The sequence below is a fragment of the Hyposmocoma kahamanoa genome, unplaced genomic scaffold (genome assembly GCF_003589595.1).
Source record: "Hyposmocoma kahamanoa isolate Upper Pololo Valley unplaced genomic scaffold, ASM358959v1 87, whole genome shotgun sequence".
Taxonomy (NCBI): Eukaryota; Metazoa; Arthropoda; class Insecta; order Lepidoptera; family Cosmopterigidae; genus Hyposmocoma; species Hyposmocoma kahamanoa.
In genome coordinates, this window is record NW_020654422.1 from 10,025,225 (window position 1) to 10,043,699 (window position 18,475).

General features: G+C 35.3%; 1 protein-coding gene across 2 annotated transcripts; it reads left to right on the forward strand.

Annotated features, from left to right (window-relative positions):
- Positions 1-1,674: 1,674 nt before the first annotated feature.
- On the forward strand, positions 1,675-18,046 carry LOC113235288. 2 transcript variants are annotated; one of them, XM_026470945.1, is made up of 7 exons: positions 1,675-1,885; positions 7,699-7,877; positions 11,607-11,750; positions 12,887-13,019; positions 15,889-16,047; positions 16,944-17,109; positions 17,423-18,046. In XM_026470945.1, the coding sequence occupies exons 1-7, from the start codon at positions 1,689-1,691 to the stop codon at positions 17,588-17,590; spliced, it is 1,146 nt and encodes a 381-aa protein (XP_026326730.1). In that variant the 5' UTR covers positions 1,675-1,688; the 3' UTR covers positions 17,591-18,046. The 2 variants fall into 2 exon arrangements, with proteins under 2 accessions (XP_026326730.1, XP_026326732.1); XM_026470947.1 differs by having other exon boundaries at positions 16,921-16,966; positions 17,489-18,045.
- The last annotated feature ends 429 nt before the right edge of the window (positions 18,047-18,475 follow it).

The window sequence follows — 18,475 nt, forward strand, 5'->3', positions numbered from 1 at the left end:
ACCCACATAGGCCCCACTACATGTTAATTAGCATAATAGGTATTATGTGTATTTCATTTCAACAATCGGGAATTTATATTTATTTTACTTAGAGCCTTAAACAGGTGTCAGAACAGGTCGACGTTCTTACGGACATTAATTCATAACAGCTTATTGTGTAAATTATAAAACTTACTGTAATTGTTGTTTTTGAAATAGGCCCTTATTTTCATTACGCATTTAACCAATTCCTTTGGTGTCCTCATTGATATTGATTGTGAAATTAGGTTCTGATAAAGCAATATCTTTGCCATTGCCGTGTTATGAGGTTATGACTCATCATTCTGGAGGCTTGTCATTTACGTCACGCATTTATTGCTGTTCATACTTATAATTTATTATTAAATTCCATCACAATATGTACTACAATAATACAATTTGTGTGTTACACATCGTGTACCATTTTGTTGTTTGGTCGCTCATTAACGTCCCTATGTGTGAGATAAACCAAAATCGAGTAGGTCGCAAAGTTTTGATTATTTCTTTTGTTTTTTATAATGTAGCACGTTTTTGTGGAACTGAAATAGTGAAGCCTGAACTTTGTTTATTTTTTACTTTTTTGTTTTCTCACTCTTGTTGTTATAAATTTACATTTGATAATTTAATGGTAGGTATTTGCATACTGATAGTTATATTAGAACTAATTACACTGCGATTAATTATTAAAATTTAACAAAGCGCAGTGAATATTCCTAAACGTATTAATAAATATTATCAAATTAAGTTAGTCATGAACGATATGAACATAATCGAAGTAACCGGCTTTTTAGTAACACGTTAACCGTTAAATGTTATTTGTAAGTGTTGACGTTTCATGTTTGTTTATTAGTACAGTCAAGAGCACGTCAAGCATGAGACTTTGTACTTTGGACCGTTCTTATCGTAAGCGGCATAGAGTTGAATTTAAATCTTAAGTGTCAAGCTTGACCGTGCTCTGGACCCTGTACCTACTTGTGCGTACAAGTTAGAAATCTGTATTTCCGATGCATTTAAGAAGTTTCTTTTGTCGAGTAAGGGATTTGTTGCATACCATGCTGAAATATACAAAATAGATTTTATTTAGAAAATGTATACTCTATATATTAATAACTTGATACGTGTTTTCAATTTTAACTTTGATATTTTTTTGTTGTTTTTGTTTAGGTACAGGGTCAAGAGCACGTCAAGCTTGACACTAAAGGTTTAAATTTAACTCTATGCCGCTTGCAACAAGAACGATCCAAAGTCCAAAGTGTCAAGCTTGATGTGTTCTTGACTGTACTAGGCGGGTAATTTTTAGGTTAGTTTTCTCTACTTAAGGCTTAATTTCGGTGGCAAGTTTTATTATTTAAGTATCGAGTAAATTAACGTTAAATTTTGAATAATATTTCAGGTTACTACACTCGAATATTATTTAACATTATTTAATTGTAATTAGATTTTTTTAACTTATTTAAAACAATATTTAAATAACAGAAATTCCCACTAAAATTAGTAGAGAAAAACAAACCTGCAAATTATCTAGGTACATTTCAGCTGTTTAGAACCTAATTGTTAAGTATACATATAGGTACTAATATATCAGTTTCCATCTCTTACACCTTTGATAACAACGTCCTGATAAGTATTGTAACAATGTTTATGTTTTAAGATCATTGTTGGTGAGCGCGATGGCAACGTCGATGCTGAGTGCGAGCGCACAGCCGACGTCCTGCTCTGAAGATCCTCAATGTCCCGTCGGCTTCTACTGCGTACCAAAGTTATACTATTGTCAAGAGTGCTTGAACTGCGATAAATACAAACGTGAACCTCCTAAACACATACCTTGCATCACATCTATATCGGATTGCGGGAAGTGTTTGAAAGGGTAAGTTTAGGTTTTAGTACTCATGGTATACTAATATTAAAATTGGTCAGTATTTTATAATAACCACCTTAAGCATCGGGCTAAAGTTTATATACCTTTTCTTATTGACCAATTTTTTGTTTACAAAAGCTTCACAAGAAAGTTATTTTTTTATTAGTAAGTTACAAAACAAATCGTGGTGAATAGTTTAATTTTATTCACTAGACAGTAAAATCGAGTACAGTTTCAACCAGTGTTGCCCAAAATCAGTGTTGGTCTTGCAATCTTGGTCTTGGTCTAAGACCAAGGCTAATACCATCTAATTGTAACAAGACCTAGACCAAGAATGATCCTGCAAGATTTTAGCAAGAATGAGACTGAGTCTGCGAGACTCTTGCGTATCATAATTACGTAACTAGTAGTAGTAGTTTGACGTCAAATGGGTTAAATTTTTACGAATTTTGCCTAAAACTGTAATCAATCAATATGTAAAACTACTAACTCAATCACAGCCTCATTTATGGAAATAAGCGTAATAGGTCGAGTATATAATATAGTAAATAGTATTTGCAGTCAATATTATGCTCTATCTCTTTTATACGATTGAGCGCTTATGTAGTTTGAAAGAGCAGCCCTGAGAAGCCATAATTATTTGGATTTGCCATCCGTTGGTGATATCCTATTTGTTAATTTACCGATAAAGACGCCGCTTTATTAAAAAAAAAAATATTTGAATTTATTCAATATTGAACTCTATATATTGGAGCTCTCGATTGGTATGGACTTATAAAAATAGCAAGATGGCTGTCGTTAGTGTTGCCGTGTACACGCCAGCATATCAAGCTACACATTGACGTATCTTGTTCCTTTGCACTGGAGGCGATTTTCGAACAAAAACGTGTAGTCTGATGTGCCGTTGTCCGTACATTTTGACGCTGTCTTGTGCTCCGTTTCATGTAAATATATTTTAAGATTAAAGTTTAAAAGAATCGTAGTATGATACGATACTGGTAATGGTCAAACATTATGATAATCTGCGACTTACAATAATCGGTATCTGTTTCATATCTATTAAGTAGTAATAGGTAATTGCAAGACTTGCGAGACTCTTGCAGCAAGACTGAGATCAAGACTGAATCTGCAATACCAAGATCAGGCGTACTGACGATGACGCAAGACTGAGTTAGTCTTGTCTTGCATTTGGGCAACACTAGTTTCAACATGGCAATGTCCATTATTTAATGTTTGTTTATTTAATGTCAAATTGCCTCCGCGGCCGAACGGTTACCATGCCTGTCACGGAGAGCTCCCGGTTTCGATTCCCGTGCCGGTAGAAATATTTGTATGACCTTCATTTATTTCTCTCGTGAGTTTGGGTGTAATTTGTGGTTGTCTATGTGTGTGTCCATGGCACCCACGATACAGGGTTTCCCTACAGCGGGACTATGAGTGTGTAAAAAAATTAACCTGTATTAAATATGTAACAAATGTCAATTTTTTTGTAAATTCTATGTTCATTAATTTATTATATTATGTTGGTTATAATATTTATTAATGAAAATAATTATACACGCGAAATCATAATATGGTACATTTTGTTTTAAGAAAATGTTAAAAAATATACTATATCCATAAAGAAAAAGCGGGAGACTTTAAACAAAAAATTTTATATAATTTAATATACCCGTACGAACGAAACGAAGGTCTATTTCATTCCTACAATGTTTAATGGTCTTCCATCAGTGAAATGTACGGCAGGTTGTAAAAAAGTTTTTAACTTTCATGTAGAATTAAATAGATTTGTTGATCATGCAGATATGTGCAAAAACTTACGGAAGACTAAATAGAAACAGGAAAGAGTGTGGTGTACTCTAACCTGCTGCCTGCAGGAAGTCAGAAACAATATTGTCAACAAAAAGGGTGTGAATAAGAGAGAAAAATACATTTGAGGTGTGATTAAACGTAAATCTGAATGCCTTTATGTCATAGGCAAGCAAATTACACTTGGAATTGTTAAATTAAATAAACATTGCTCATCGCAATCCTTTTGAGAAGAATTACTAAGAAATTCCACAAGTGGCTTAATTATAATATTTCAAATTCATTTCTAGAAACAACCTCAAAGAGCTAAACGGATCGTTACCGTGGCTTTTTGTCCAAGTGATCCAACCAATTATTTTGCATAATAAATCACGAAAAAACTATTAAATTCCAATATTCACTAACGGAGCACATAGCTAGGTTGCCAGCAGTAAAAAAGTGTTTGGAATTACAATTTGATTAGTTTTGTAAACCATTTAAAAAAAAAATTATTTCAACAAAATTTGGAACAAATATTGCGAAGAATTTAAACAGGCTTCTGTCGATGTCATTTGAGCAAGTCAATGCTACACGATTTGTATAGGATTTAAAGTTTATGAAGAAGTACCTACTGACTACGTAGTAACATCGTTTCATAATTCTCATAAAATCAAGTCAGATTTGACAGAATTCAATTTTCCTTCGATCCACGGCCACATTTAAGCATGGGAGTCACAAGTGTAGGCTGGAGCGCAGTTAGAGGCTTAGTAACACTAAGAAAGAACGCTACGAAACATTTGCTTCCGCAAGTGAATATCCCGAGTGCTTCAACCTTCACTTTGAACTTTGAAATGGCAAGCATCATAGAGATGAATGTAAACAAAAGCTTGACGAGCTCTTGACTTTGTGCCAGTGCGCCGTTGCTTCAACTCCGTTGGATTGGTGCACAGCTGATCGAAAGGAGCTTCCGCAAAGTGACGTGCGAATATGGACGCTACACAACCAATTCGTTCGGGTTGCAATTGATCGAAGTATGGGGCAAATAGCGTATTTGTGCGAAACTATTTAAGTAACAAACAATAAAATAAGAACATGCGTATTAAGGAATTCACCGAAAATGCACATCGCCAAATTTATCTCGATAGAAAAAGAGCAAACAACAATATTTATTATAGAGACATGGAAAAAAGTGTACAAAAACCAAAAACATCGAATATCTCCGAGCGACACATAGCCAAAACATAGATTTCCATTCGTTTCAAATGATAATAATAAACTATATTGGATTTGTATAGAGAACAATAATAAATTATTGCGTCATCTTTTGACTGTATTTACGAGATCTTTATAAAGCGGTGGATGTAGTTGTTTTGCAATGAAATTATTTGTAAAGGACTTCAGGTGCTATATGAAGTCTTCAGTGGACATATCCGTTGGTGTCCGCGCAGTAGATCATACGGCTGACTAGCATGGAATGTATATCTCATTAAAAAAACATGTTATTAATGTATGTGGCCCAGGGCCCAGTGCGATTACGACCGTCTAATTAGCTATAAAAATCACCGAACACGAACACTTTCTATCTTTTTTTTGTCGTTACATGCCCGATGAAAAAACAACAAATGGTAATCTAATTGAGTTACACACTGTTCAGCAACTATTGGGATATCGTGCAATTTTAAGATGGCTTTTGCTAGAGATGCCACGAATAGTGATTTGGCCGAATACCGAATATTCGGCCACGCTCTCGGCCGAAACGCCGAATATTCGGCTGCCGAATGCTCGGCGTACGATCTGTGCATTTCACGCGGGACCTGTCTTTTGCGCTTTTGCGCTGCGTGCGAAGATAACCGGTCTGGGGTGTTTTTGTTGAAAAATGATAAAACGATAAAATCAATACATGACAGTTTGTGGACCTGTTTTGAAGAGATCGCTACAGATAATATGCAAAATGATGAGGATATGGAGAAAAGTTCTATTGCACATGAAATTTATTCTTATTTGAAAACTGTAACTTTAAACTGAAACTTTATAAGTGGTGGTCAGCAAAAGCAAAGCAGTCTCCAAGCCTGTCAAAATTTGCTAAGTTTTATATTTCGTCTCCTGGCAGTAGCGTTTGTAGTAAGAGGCTATAAGCAGGAATTGTTTATGAGGAAAAGCGTAATCGTTTGTTACCAACCAATGATAAAAACATTGTTTTCATTTATCACAATCTGCCACTGATTTTTAAGTATTAAAGCAATCATTCGTGATTAAAATACATTTGTACAATACATTGTAAAATGTATGATACATTTTGAATAATGTGTTTTTTCCATCATTTGATATTCGGTCGAATACTACGACTATTCGGCCGAATACGGAGTATCAACCGAATATTAAAAAAAGTGGCTGAATAGGCCGAATACCGAATAGTTGCCGAATATTCGTGGCATCTCTAGTTTTTGCTCTGGGAGATCAATTTATTTCTCTGAGGTTTTGGTGTGTGTTGATGACGACAGGTTGTGCGTGGGTAGGTACTGTTGCTTATACATGTAGATGTGTGAGACGATTATGGCGTGATCGTTGTTTTACGCGCATCACTGTGTGCGTTCTGTCTGTGTGAATTGATAACGACATTTCGTCGGTGATAGTGCAATTACGCGTAAGTAGCATTGGATTAAGAGTTTCCATTGCGGTAATTTAGTGTTCAAATCAAATCCGCGTATATGTCGTGGTAAACAAATTCAGAGATGGGAAAAACTGCTTATTTTTAAAACGTTGTAGCTTTTTAAAAAAAGCGTGCTGTTTTAGGGTCGTATTCCAGAACTCTACTCAATGCTCAAGTCAGGACTTGAGCAGACTTGAGTATGATTTTAAGCACTGGAAATACGTCCCTAATGGCAAGGACTTGAGTATGATTTTCAGCGCGCACTGCAATACTCAAGTTACGACTTGAGTATTGAGTAGAGTTATGGAATGCGACCCTTAGACGCTTTACGTTTAAGCGCTTAAACTTTTATGTAAAAAAAGTTTGCAACGTTGTGTTGATAGCGAAAAGCAAGATTAGACCGCTAAAGATTTTAAGTGTAGTAACTTTCTTCGTAAAACACGAGTTTTGTTTATAAAATTATTATTCACATTGACGAATTAATTTGTATAAGAAACATAAATGGTGGGACTTGAAACTTAGGCACGTAGTAAAAAATGAAATTGTTGAGTATAGAACTGACCAACGCTTACGCTTAAAATAAAAAAGCGTGCTTAAGTGCTTATTTTAAAAAGCAAACATTTTAAGTGCTTTTCTTTTAAACGCCCCCCTCTAACCAAATTAGATATACGGAAACGGAAATACGTGATATAAAGAAATCTATTGTTATCAATCTGTAGATCCTATCTATACATTAATGCTTACTGTGCAAAAATGAAAACGTAGCTATGGAAATAACAAAGTAATAAATAACGTTAAATCCCTTTACTGTAAAATTTGGTGTAGTGAAGACACGCGCCTTTTACCAATGTGCAAATCCGCGTATGTAGCGCGGATTTGCACTATCCTCGACGATTATTTTAAATTGGTTTTCACGGCTCTGGGTATTTTGCCCTTTTGAGCCGTCCTCGACGATTAATGGCATAGGGTTGCCAGATGACAGAAATCCGAGAATTTCCCCTTATTTTTCGTCTGATCCCGAATCCAGTGCAATGTCCCGAATTTACAAAGTTACGAAATCACCGTGGCCAAAGTAAAGTATAACACGCATATTATTTGTGTACATATTGTACTTCAAATTTTATTTCGTTGTAATTGTTTAAACTGTAACCAAGTTGCCTATAATAAACATTTATTATTTATCTTATATCACTGAAATTGGTCACGTACGAAGTAACATTTTTAACTAAATGATATTTACAACTCTATTTGCACCATTTATGGACATTTTTACACCATTTGTGGACATTTTGATATCCTAGAATTTCTATCTTGTCTAAAGGTAGGATAGAATATACCTTTAATAATTATTGTCACATTATATTAAGAATTTAATTATTTTCAGATATGTGCAGGACGTGACTGGCGATTTCTGCGTATCGCTCGACGACCAAGGACAATCTGAGTCTCCACCATGGTACATATGGTTCGTGATCACGTCCATAATAATTATCTTCGTGATCTTCGCCGTCGTACTGTACATATTTCTTCGCAGACGAAAAATCGATCAAAGACTTGATATCGGTATGATGCACATATTTATTTCTTGAAAATGTTACTATTTTTCGGATTTAAAAACCAACGTTTCGAGTCCTTTTGAAGTCTCATGGTCACAGCTGATGGCCGGTTTGTTTGAAAAAACAAATATACGCGATTTAGGTCCGAAAAAATAGTTTCATTCCAATGTATAACAATCGCGATAACCTATGAACTCGATATTCATGTATATTTTTAAAAAATCTAGAAAATATAACATTTACAGGTTATGTTAAATGTTAGCTATGCATGTAACCTCAGGATCACAAACATATTGTCGTAGATTTCAATTCATGTTCAATAGACAGAGCAGAGTTCTGTTGTTATCTAAAAAACCTGTATGTATGTATTTATCTACACATATTAATATAACATACTTGAGGCGTAGCGTAGTGAGAATAATGTGTAATGAGTAATGACTTGTTCTAATTTTATTAATTTGCTTTAGGTACGTTACCACATAATGGAGTAATTATAGGTTTTTTTTTTCATTTAATCATATTACAAAGCTTAACCACTTCATAGAAATTGGCGGCGCTTAAGGCCCATTTCGATGGAGAGAGTTTCTCGTCTCGAAGATACGATTATCGAAAGAATATAAAAAACTTTACTTAACGTTAGAATGCGAGCATGTCATGGATAAACCTACACATTCAATGATGTTTGACAAACCCTAGGTCCTTGCAAAAGAAGTCTGTTATCTGCCCAGGATGCTGCGAGAGGCCATTGAAATTAAAAAACATCCTAATTTCAACAGGGAAGATGGTTTCTCCGTACCACCAGTTTGGGATCCAGTATTTCCTCTAATGAAAAATCCCAAACAGACATAAGACTGCAGTACTAATTAATGTTTTAGTTTATTCTAATTTCTATTAATAATTAATAATAAATTAAACTTAATAAAAATTAATTCAATAAAATAATTTGTAAAACTTAACGTAGCGTAAATTGGAATGTTTTCTTTGTAAAATTAAAAATAAGGTATTTAATTAATGACTATTGTAACTATAGTGAAAAAATAGGGTGGTTTGCATTAATATTAGACATAACTGGTTGAAGACTGTACCACCTCAGTCAACCGTGACCATGGGACCTGTAAAGGGCCCGAAACGTCGGTTTGTTTGAAAAAACAAGTATACGCGATTTAAATCCGTAAAAATAGTTTCATTTCCTATGTGTAACAATCGCGAAAACCTAAGAACTCTATATAAAAAACTTTCATTGTCTAAACATTCGCGATTATCGCCCTTACACGTGAGCGATAATCGCCACGCCTTTCAATATTGAACGTCTCCGTGTAAACAGAACTTGAAAGCAAAAATCGTATTTCGAGTTTTTGTGCCAGCCGTTTCTACCATGAGAACAGTGCGCGAGGGTGTTTTGATTATCACTGCTTTTCCAAGACAAGAATTAAGGAAACGAAAAGGAAAAAAAAAGGGTTAAGAAATGTTATAAAATTAAAAAAAAAAAAATTCTATACAGAGCAATGAACTTAATACAGCAGTTCCAAATTTGAATGATTTTTGCGTCATTTTGATATATTCATAGTCAATACCGCAGTAATCACTGAACTCGAATGGCAATTCTCGTACTGAAAACGGTTTGAACCGATTTGTACGATAATCGTATGAACTTGAAAAAATGTCATACGAGATCGTGTTTAGACAAGTCGAAAACTCGTAAGCAAGAATCTCCTTACTACATATTTCTCCGTGTAAACAGTCGAGGAGGCGATTAAGTTGCTTGCGAATCTCGTATGACATAATCGTAGGCGAATTTTAGTTCTTGCCTCAATGTAAACATTATGATACGATTATCTTATGGCGATTACTGCTTACGATAATCACGTACGATTTTTCGTCACGAAGCGTACTATAAACTCTCTCCATCTAAATGGGCCTTTAATGTGGCGCGAGGGCGCGGCGGCGTTGTTATCAGTGGTGTGATGTCTTCCTTTTCAAATTGCAAATTGTTGTGCCCTGTGCAATTTTACGCAACAATTACTTATACATATGCAATTAATATAAATCTGATAAACACAGTTTAATGACTTACATGCACAGAACAATATATACAGTTGTTTTTTTTTCTTCCGTGGTTGAATGCAACATTTATGGATATGTATTTGTGATATTTTCGCACTTGTCTCAGCTTCAGATCACGGTGGGGTAGACAGAGTTTATGCATCAATTATGCAAATAACTTCAACACCATAGGGTGTTGAAGTTATTTTATGGCACATGGTCCCATGTGCACCAAGAACAATTTTATTCAGACAATTTTATTTCATTGTAACTTAATCTGAATAAAAACAAACGTAAAAGAAGCTTAATTATTATACAATCATCAATTTAAAACTTAGAACTCAAATAGAATATTTGTGATTTTTAAGCGAAGTTAATGTGTATCTATATTTTAGGCATCTTGTTGTGCGTACGTAGTGCATACTTGTTTTATATTAGGCTTTAAACAGATTAGCTATATTTATCTGTGTAGGTATGTAAAGAAGTATGGTCCGGAGCAATTCACTGGTAGAAGTGCGCACAGCAAAAACTGTAGCCTTTGAAACATGAAAACTTGAGGATATGTTAGTGTAGGCGTGAGTATTGAGTAGAGTTCTGGAATACGACCCTAAGAGCGGATTTTCCGAAACTCAACTCCTACGAGGGTGAAAAAGGGTAAAATGTTTGTATAAAAAATCGTACTTATTCCTTGACCTTACAAAGATAAAACTTAGTACAAATATTCCATAATGCAAATGGAAAGAATGTTCCTTTCGTGCACCCCAGCATCAATTTAAACTGACAAGTTCGTTACCTTGCGAATAAGTTCAAGTGACTTTTTTTTTCAAGGCCTGACTAATAGGTACTTATTCGCCATATTGCGCGAAAAGTGATTATGGCTAAAAACATTTTTTTTTAGAATTTCAAGTAATGGGATGAACAAGTCGTGCGCCTAAATGGTAAACTACATGCCTGTCCATTACAGTTGCAGTGCCACTTAGAACTTTAAATCGCAAAGATCTGAGGGGCACTGCCACTGCGCCCTTCACCCTGAGACATAAGTTGACAAGTCCCATTGTATCTGTAATTTTACCAGCACCCTTACTATTCAAAACCGGAACACAGTAGTGCTGACATTACTGCTTGGCGGCAGAAATAGATAAGGTGGCAGTACTTCCCTGGACGAACTCTTTCAGAAGGAGCTCTACAGCGACTAAACATAATGCTTGATGAATCCCTTATGTGTTTTCTATGATTTGACATTATTATTGTTCATATCGCTGCAATAGAGAATCTTTGAATAGAAACCGAGTTTACCACTTTGGTAACTCAAGGACGTTGCCGTTGAAGACAGCCGAGCTATTTATATAGAGATATAGATACACGAACACGGGCTTAGGTTACTTCATTTGTCTTTTGTATTATCATTATTCATTTTACCTTTCTAAATAGTGCTAATGTCATCATAGGTCAAATGTTAATACTTACCATTCAACGTGTTATCATTATCAATCTGTCCCCCTATTAAAATAACTCATAAAAAGGTACTAAAAGTATTTAGTTGTTAGGAGATTTTTTTATTATTATTAACGTTTATTTTCGTTAAATTGGGAGTGGTAATAAGAATAATAAAATGTCAAGGTGCTAACTGAAGTCTGGTTTTCATATACGAAGCTTATTGTTTTAAGTTTATAAACAGTTTTTTTATTTGCAGTAGGTAATGCGTCGCGCGATCCGATGAAACCGCCAGAACCCCCAAGCGCCCCGCCCGAGCCAACACAACCATTGCGCTCGGACTCCAACTACTCGGAGTCTCTGCCACCGTACTCCGAATACCCGGTCCCACTGTACAATGAAGGTAATTATGCTGGGAATTACGTTTAATTTGGCTAAGTCCGTGGAGTATTTATTTTTTTAATACTATCGAGTGACGGGACGAACAAGTCGTACGCATGATGGTAACCTACACGCCTGCCCGTAACAGTTGTAATGCCACTCAGAGCTTCAAATCACAAAGATTTGAGGGGCACTGCCACTGCGCCCGTCATCCTGGGACATAAGTTGACAAGTCCCATGTGCCTGTAATTTCACCAGCACCCTTACTTACTCTTCAAAACCGGAACACAGTAATGTTAACATTACTGCTTGGCGGCAGAAATAGGTAAGGCGGCAGTACTTCCTTGAAACGAACTCTTTCACAAGAAGCTCTATGGCTTGCAAAAATAATACTAATAATAAAATACATTTATTAAAGTAGTATATGATTTACCTCAGAAATAAATTTTAACTTTAGGGAATTAATAAGAAACTTGTAACATACTATAATAAGACATATATGGTAACTAACACTCGCGTTGTATAGAGCTGGTCTCTCACGCCCCTTTCATTATTATGCGAGTGTCCGTCCGTACATAGCGTAGTCTTCCGTCACACTTAAAAAACATACAGGCTACTAAGCACATGCAAGCCACGCGTCAACGTATATTTTTTTAATATGATAAATTTTAGAGTCAACGGTTGTCAGGATGTTTAGAAAATGTTTTATTATCTTGAAAATTAGTCATTTTCGTTTGAGCCCGTATAACTATATTTTTTTAAATTTAAAATTAAGGACTTACGACCTCGCATATTAGTTTCTAGATCACGTTTCCTAATTTCATTGTATTTGTTAGTATTTAAAACAAGATCAAACTACATTTTACGACACTCTGCGGAAAAGCCACGTGTAGTCAAAGTCGTTTATTGTTAATAGTAGTTGCAGGGAGGGTATAAAATCAACTATTAATAAATGATAAATAAGTTTCTAAATAATTAATTAATGCTCTTCAATAATAATGGTTAACTTTTTCTTTCTTTTTTCTTGCCTTCAACGATGACTGCAGAAATGGTAAGCCTGTTGAGATTATACTGAACTGATTGTTGTTATTGTATTTAACTAGTTATAAGTACATATTTTATACTTTAATTGTAGCATGGTGTTTATTATACATTCAGAAACTGAGCTGCCGCTAGTGAAGCGCAACCCGGCGGACTTGCCCTATTCACGCGGCATGCAGCGTGACAGCAACCAGGCCACTAAACCGTTTTCTGCGCCGTACTGGATCAACAACAGCCCGCTTGTCTACGAGTAAGTTGCGCTTGCACATTCAAACTCATTACTGTTAAGATGCTATACGAATATAGCTGCGCTGCAATATATCGCGTGTCGAGCCCTACTGTGCGAGCGCTCTGTCTAGGAACGAAGCTTCAATGGAATTACTTGAAGATGTTTGGATTAGTAGCCGATTTATTATTGAAGAGCATTAATTAATTATTTAGTAGCCGATTTATTAACTGCCTCCGTGGCCGAACGGTTACCATGCCGGACTGCCACGCAGAGGTCCCAGGTTCGATTCCCGGGCCGGGAGAAATATTTGTATGGCCTACATTTATTTCTCTCGTGAGTTTGGGTGTAATTTGTGGTTGTCTATGTGTGTGTCCATGGCACCCGCGACACAGGGTTTCCCTAGTGCGGGGCTATGTTGATTGTGAGCGTTATTATTATTATGAGAAAACGAAACGTTTTTTTCCAATCGATCCCTTCAATTTTGGGCCTTATTGTGTACCGAAGTATAACTTATGTCATAAAATTCTGAAATCTTTTTAATTTTAATAGAAATTGCTGAAACATTTAATTCGACAATTATATGAATAAATGATACCACGTTCGACGAAATGTCGTCGTGGTTCGACAGCTTTCTTTGTAGCTAATAATTGTGTTTGATCGAGAGAATGTCCGTAACGAATAGTCAAAAGTCAGTGATGAATGTATTAAAATCACAAAATAGTTAATACAAACACAGGAATAAAAAATATCTGTGCCGTTAACGTGTTGACCGTGTAATTAGGTGACATTTATATAGTTTAACAGCTTGGGACATAGTCTTTTAGCCAACTTTATTAGATATATAATAATAATATGATAATGGACCATTGACTATCAAGGTCTGTGTAATGGACTCGTAATTAATAAATTACTAAAGAAGTAGTCGATATTATGTAAGACAATTAGACCTACCTACCATTTGAAGCATAGACATTGCCATATATAATTAATGTATTGCCAGTCATTTATATGTTCGAACGATATTTTTGAATGGCACAAGTGATTAATAAATTCTATTTCATGTTTTTAGGAATTCTCCGTATTTTTTTATTCAAAAATATGTGATAGTAGTTCAGTTACATCTTTGCGCCCAAATTGTACGGAAGAAAAAATGGATCCTTGATTAGTAAATTCCTTTGCACCATAATTATCGTCTATTTTATATAGATTGTAATTCCTTATAGTACTACTACGACGCGGGCGCAATCACGCGCGAAGCATTGCGTGAATCGTGTTTAGGTTGTAGAGTTTTTTTTTCCGAGGAATCTTCGTAAAAACAAAAGTTCCGGACCAGATGGTCATGTTTGACTCCTTCTGGGAAGGTACCCAGAGGCCTACGCATTAAAACCTCCTCCTCCCCTTGGTGTTTCTTCTTCGATATATTTCGAAGACATTGTTTTGGTTTCTTGTGGTAACACCAATATTTTTTTAAATTTTGATTTTAATGAGAATTAGCTTATTCTATTTTGTTTAAATTTTCTTTTTATACTTCGATAGGTTGACCTTATTATGTTAATGTGTTTATTGTTTTGATTCTATTTATTTAATTGTATTGATTTTATTTATACAGCGTTATTTTTTCTATTTTTAGCAGGTGTATTAAGTTTTACATAGTTGAGTAATTTTTTTTAATATTCCACATAATTATATAAAAAAAGGGGTGTGAATTTTAATTTTTTAACGATTTTATGAGCCTTTGCCACCTCCGGAAGAAACAGTTTTGTGACTGCTCCCGTATCTGCGCTTTGATATCTTTTGTCCCAGGTTTCTATTAATTAATATAATTTCATATTTAGCGTACGATACGGGGCCCCTGTCATTGTTTGCTGCGGTTTTACTTTTGATTGCTGCTCATCGAGTATATAACCAGAAATAGAGATGAAATGTCATTTAATTTGTTTGAAAACTATTCTGCCATATCATTACTGTGACAACTGCGCTCCGATTGGCCAGCCCAAGTTCGAAACAATTGACGGGTGTCGTCAACTGTTTCACTGCAAGTCGACCAGTTAACTTGAGCTTTGCTATCATTGACTTATTGTAAGTCAAGGTTTGCTATAATGGACGAAAATTGCAAAATTACATATTTAATATTTAATTACCGATGAAATGTGATTCCGTTTGTTTTGTAATTAGATGTTTTGCTGTTTTTCCTAGACCACCGAATAGATCAGCACGGCATTGTTAGAGATATTATCTTTATTACAATAAATACAGAATATTTTTTGGAACATACGGAGACGTACACACAGGTCAGTAGTTGGCCTGTCTATATTTCAGTGCAAACGAGAGTTGATATTTATAAGAGCTGTATCGCTAATGTGTTACCAGGAATATATGGCCCTTATTTCGTCTCTATTTCTGGTTATATACTCGAAGTTGCTGCTTCTTTAGCCGGGAGTCCCACGTGGGCCACTCAGTACACTTGGATTTTGCTTTCTCTACAAGTCCGTTGTAGAGTTAATAAACACTTTCTTGGCAGTAATACAGTACAATATTACGCTAACAAATCTTTCAATTCTCGTCTCGCACATCCTCTCTCGTCAATCCAAACATTTTCCACCGAAGATGTGATATGAGAGAATTGAAATTTTACAAATTTCAATCAAACAAGTAATAGCCCCTTTAATGAAAACTTGAAACTGATAGAAATCCGACGACAGCGAAAACACGAAGATTATCAAGAAATGTTAGTGTATTATAAATCCATAAATTAATTGTATGTTATATGTACTATTAGAGTTAAATATCGAATCGGCATAGTGGTGAAGCCGAGTCATTGGACCGTTTTTTTCTGATTTAAGGATATGTAATAAAATACGATTAATAGTGATCAAATCGTCATTTACAGAAACAACAACGGCCCTGTACCGCAGAATGATCAGGAGGAAATTGATGAAAACGACCAGCTGAGAAATCGAGAGCCAGAGGAAGATTTGCCATTCGTGCCGCACAACGAAGAAACAATACCTAGTTCGTGGACACCCAACAATGATGTAAACGGCAACAAGTGAGTATTAGTGTACACAGAACACGATTTCGGCCGATGGATGTTATCAGTCATAACGGCTTATATATTGTATTTATATCGAGTTCTTAGGTTTTCGCGATTGTTGCACATAGGAAATGTAACTATTTTTCCGGATTTAAGTTGCGTATATTTGTTTTCTCAAATTGTATGTATGTTTGTCTTTACTTTTTTTTTTGATTGCGATTAAAATTTCGTGAATTGTGCTCACACCCGTAAAAGCTTCTGAAGTAACCCAATGCTGGGCATGTCTCCCTTAAGGAGAGGTTTTAGACCATAGTCCACCACTCTGGCCCACGCGGGTTGGTGAGTTCACTAGTTTTTCAGTAGCATTACAAAACTATACACCTAGTTGGGTAATAAAAACTCAAATTTCTGTTTATATATATTTTTTTCAATAAAATCAATGGACTTGATACATTCTAATTGTTTCCAATGTCCCATTGGTGTAACCTACTTATAAATTTATGTATTTTTTCACAATATGTTACAGCTAATCTTTCTGTAAATCATTTCCACATATTAAATTTAGATCAGTACTGATTTCAAAATACTCGGTTGTTTTCGTTTCAATATTTTTCTTTCTCAAACAATGCGAGGAAATACTAATTTTTAATGCATTTTTTATTTATTTAATATTTTTTTACGAACAATGACGTAAAAATGACGAACTTAATACCATAAGGAATTGTCTGCAAGCAAACCATTGGGCAAAACAGAAAAAAAAACACTAAAGTAAACTTAAAAAATTAGACATAACTATTTTATTTATTTTTATTTGTTCTTAAACCAGAAACAAGTTTTCCATGACATCGGCAGGAACGGGAGTTTTAATAATGTTCCTTGTATTTTAAGGAAAATTTCACTTTATGAAATAGTGAGGGAGCCAGCAGCGCAAACGGCGAGCGTAGCATAGCTGGTGTTGCAGAGGCGGCTGATAGCGGGGCTAATGCAGGGGCAGCGGGAGTCCCGTGGCCCTTCACTGCTTCGCGACGGACTTCACTCTCGGAACTCTCGCCGCCGTCGCCTAAGATGATGCGAGGGGTGAGGAATCTGAGTACATAACCAAATGTTATAGTTTTACGCTTGTTTACGAAGAAAAACGATTTTAGTCGTTGTCAAGCTTATCTAAGTGCCTAAGCGGCAAAATTTACAATTTCCATCATAATCATTTAATAGTATAGAATTTTTTCCTCGTAATTTGTTATGAATGGAATGAGGTTCGAAAACGTGTAATTTCTGCCATAATTCGCGACTGAATTAACATTACACGGTTGATATTGTTGCCTTCTGTTAGTACGATCGTTTTCCTTTTTTATCACCCAGCGTAATAAGAGAGTTTCTATATTGGTTGCAGGATTCTAAAAACAACACCAATCACGAAGCGGGTGACGGCAGCAGCGGCGGTGGGGGCCCGGAAAGCGCGAGAGACCCAGGGGCGCGTCGCCCCAGCAGCGGCACCAACGTCTTCATCAACGTAATCAACGCCGTGGGCCCGAATACTTACCAGAACTACTATTCATAATAATTACAACTACCGTTCAGATAAGTTTATTCGTTTTAAAAATGCAGTACGACATTCAGTTACTGTATATGGAAAAGCAGTAAGAGGATTACTTACTACATTGTTGACGCGAATGTCGAATTTATTCTCGGTAGTTCATTCACAGGTGCCATGAAAAGAGCATCGAGAATGCTTTCACCTTAGTATTAACGTTTAGATGGTACCATGAAAGAACTTCATGATAGAGCTCATTAGTATATCCAAAAGAAGGGATAGTAGAACTACAAAGAACCTTAGTACCTCGTCAATGTGCAATTAACATTTTGAATGCTCTGCCGATCTTGATCATTGGAACGGACATTCTTCCACGATTCTTGTCTGTGCTTGTTTAAATTTGTCGCTGACTTAACAAACAGGCGAGTCTTCGTTTCGCAACTATTCAAAACAATTTTTCTCCAGATTCTGATAGCGTCGAAATTTAATTCATGAATAATTAAAAAAGTTAATGTGCTTATTATAAATAAATGGTCTGTAAGTTCGCTAACTATTAAATAAATAATAATAATTAACTATTTGGTTTAAATAAACTTAGGATACATATCCTAGGATGTAAAAGTGAATAATTAATAAATTGTAAGTAATATCGTGGCACTACCATGAAAAAAGAAATAATTTGGTTGTTAAATAAAAATATAATGAGGTTATATTAAGACACATCCAATTTCCTATAATTTTAAAGCAGTGGAAATATAAAAAAGTGTGTATGATTGGTATACTTTTGTCTACATTTAAAACACTTGCAATAAATAATTGAAGTAGTTATGTACTCCTAACCATCTACTTGGTTCTGAGTAAACCAGTGTGAAGAAAGGTGTTTTAAATGAAACTTAACCTTTAACCTGTGAG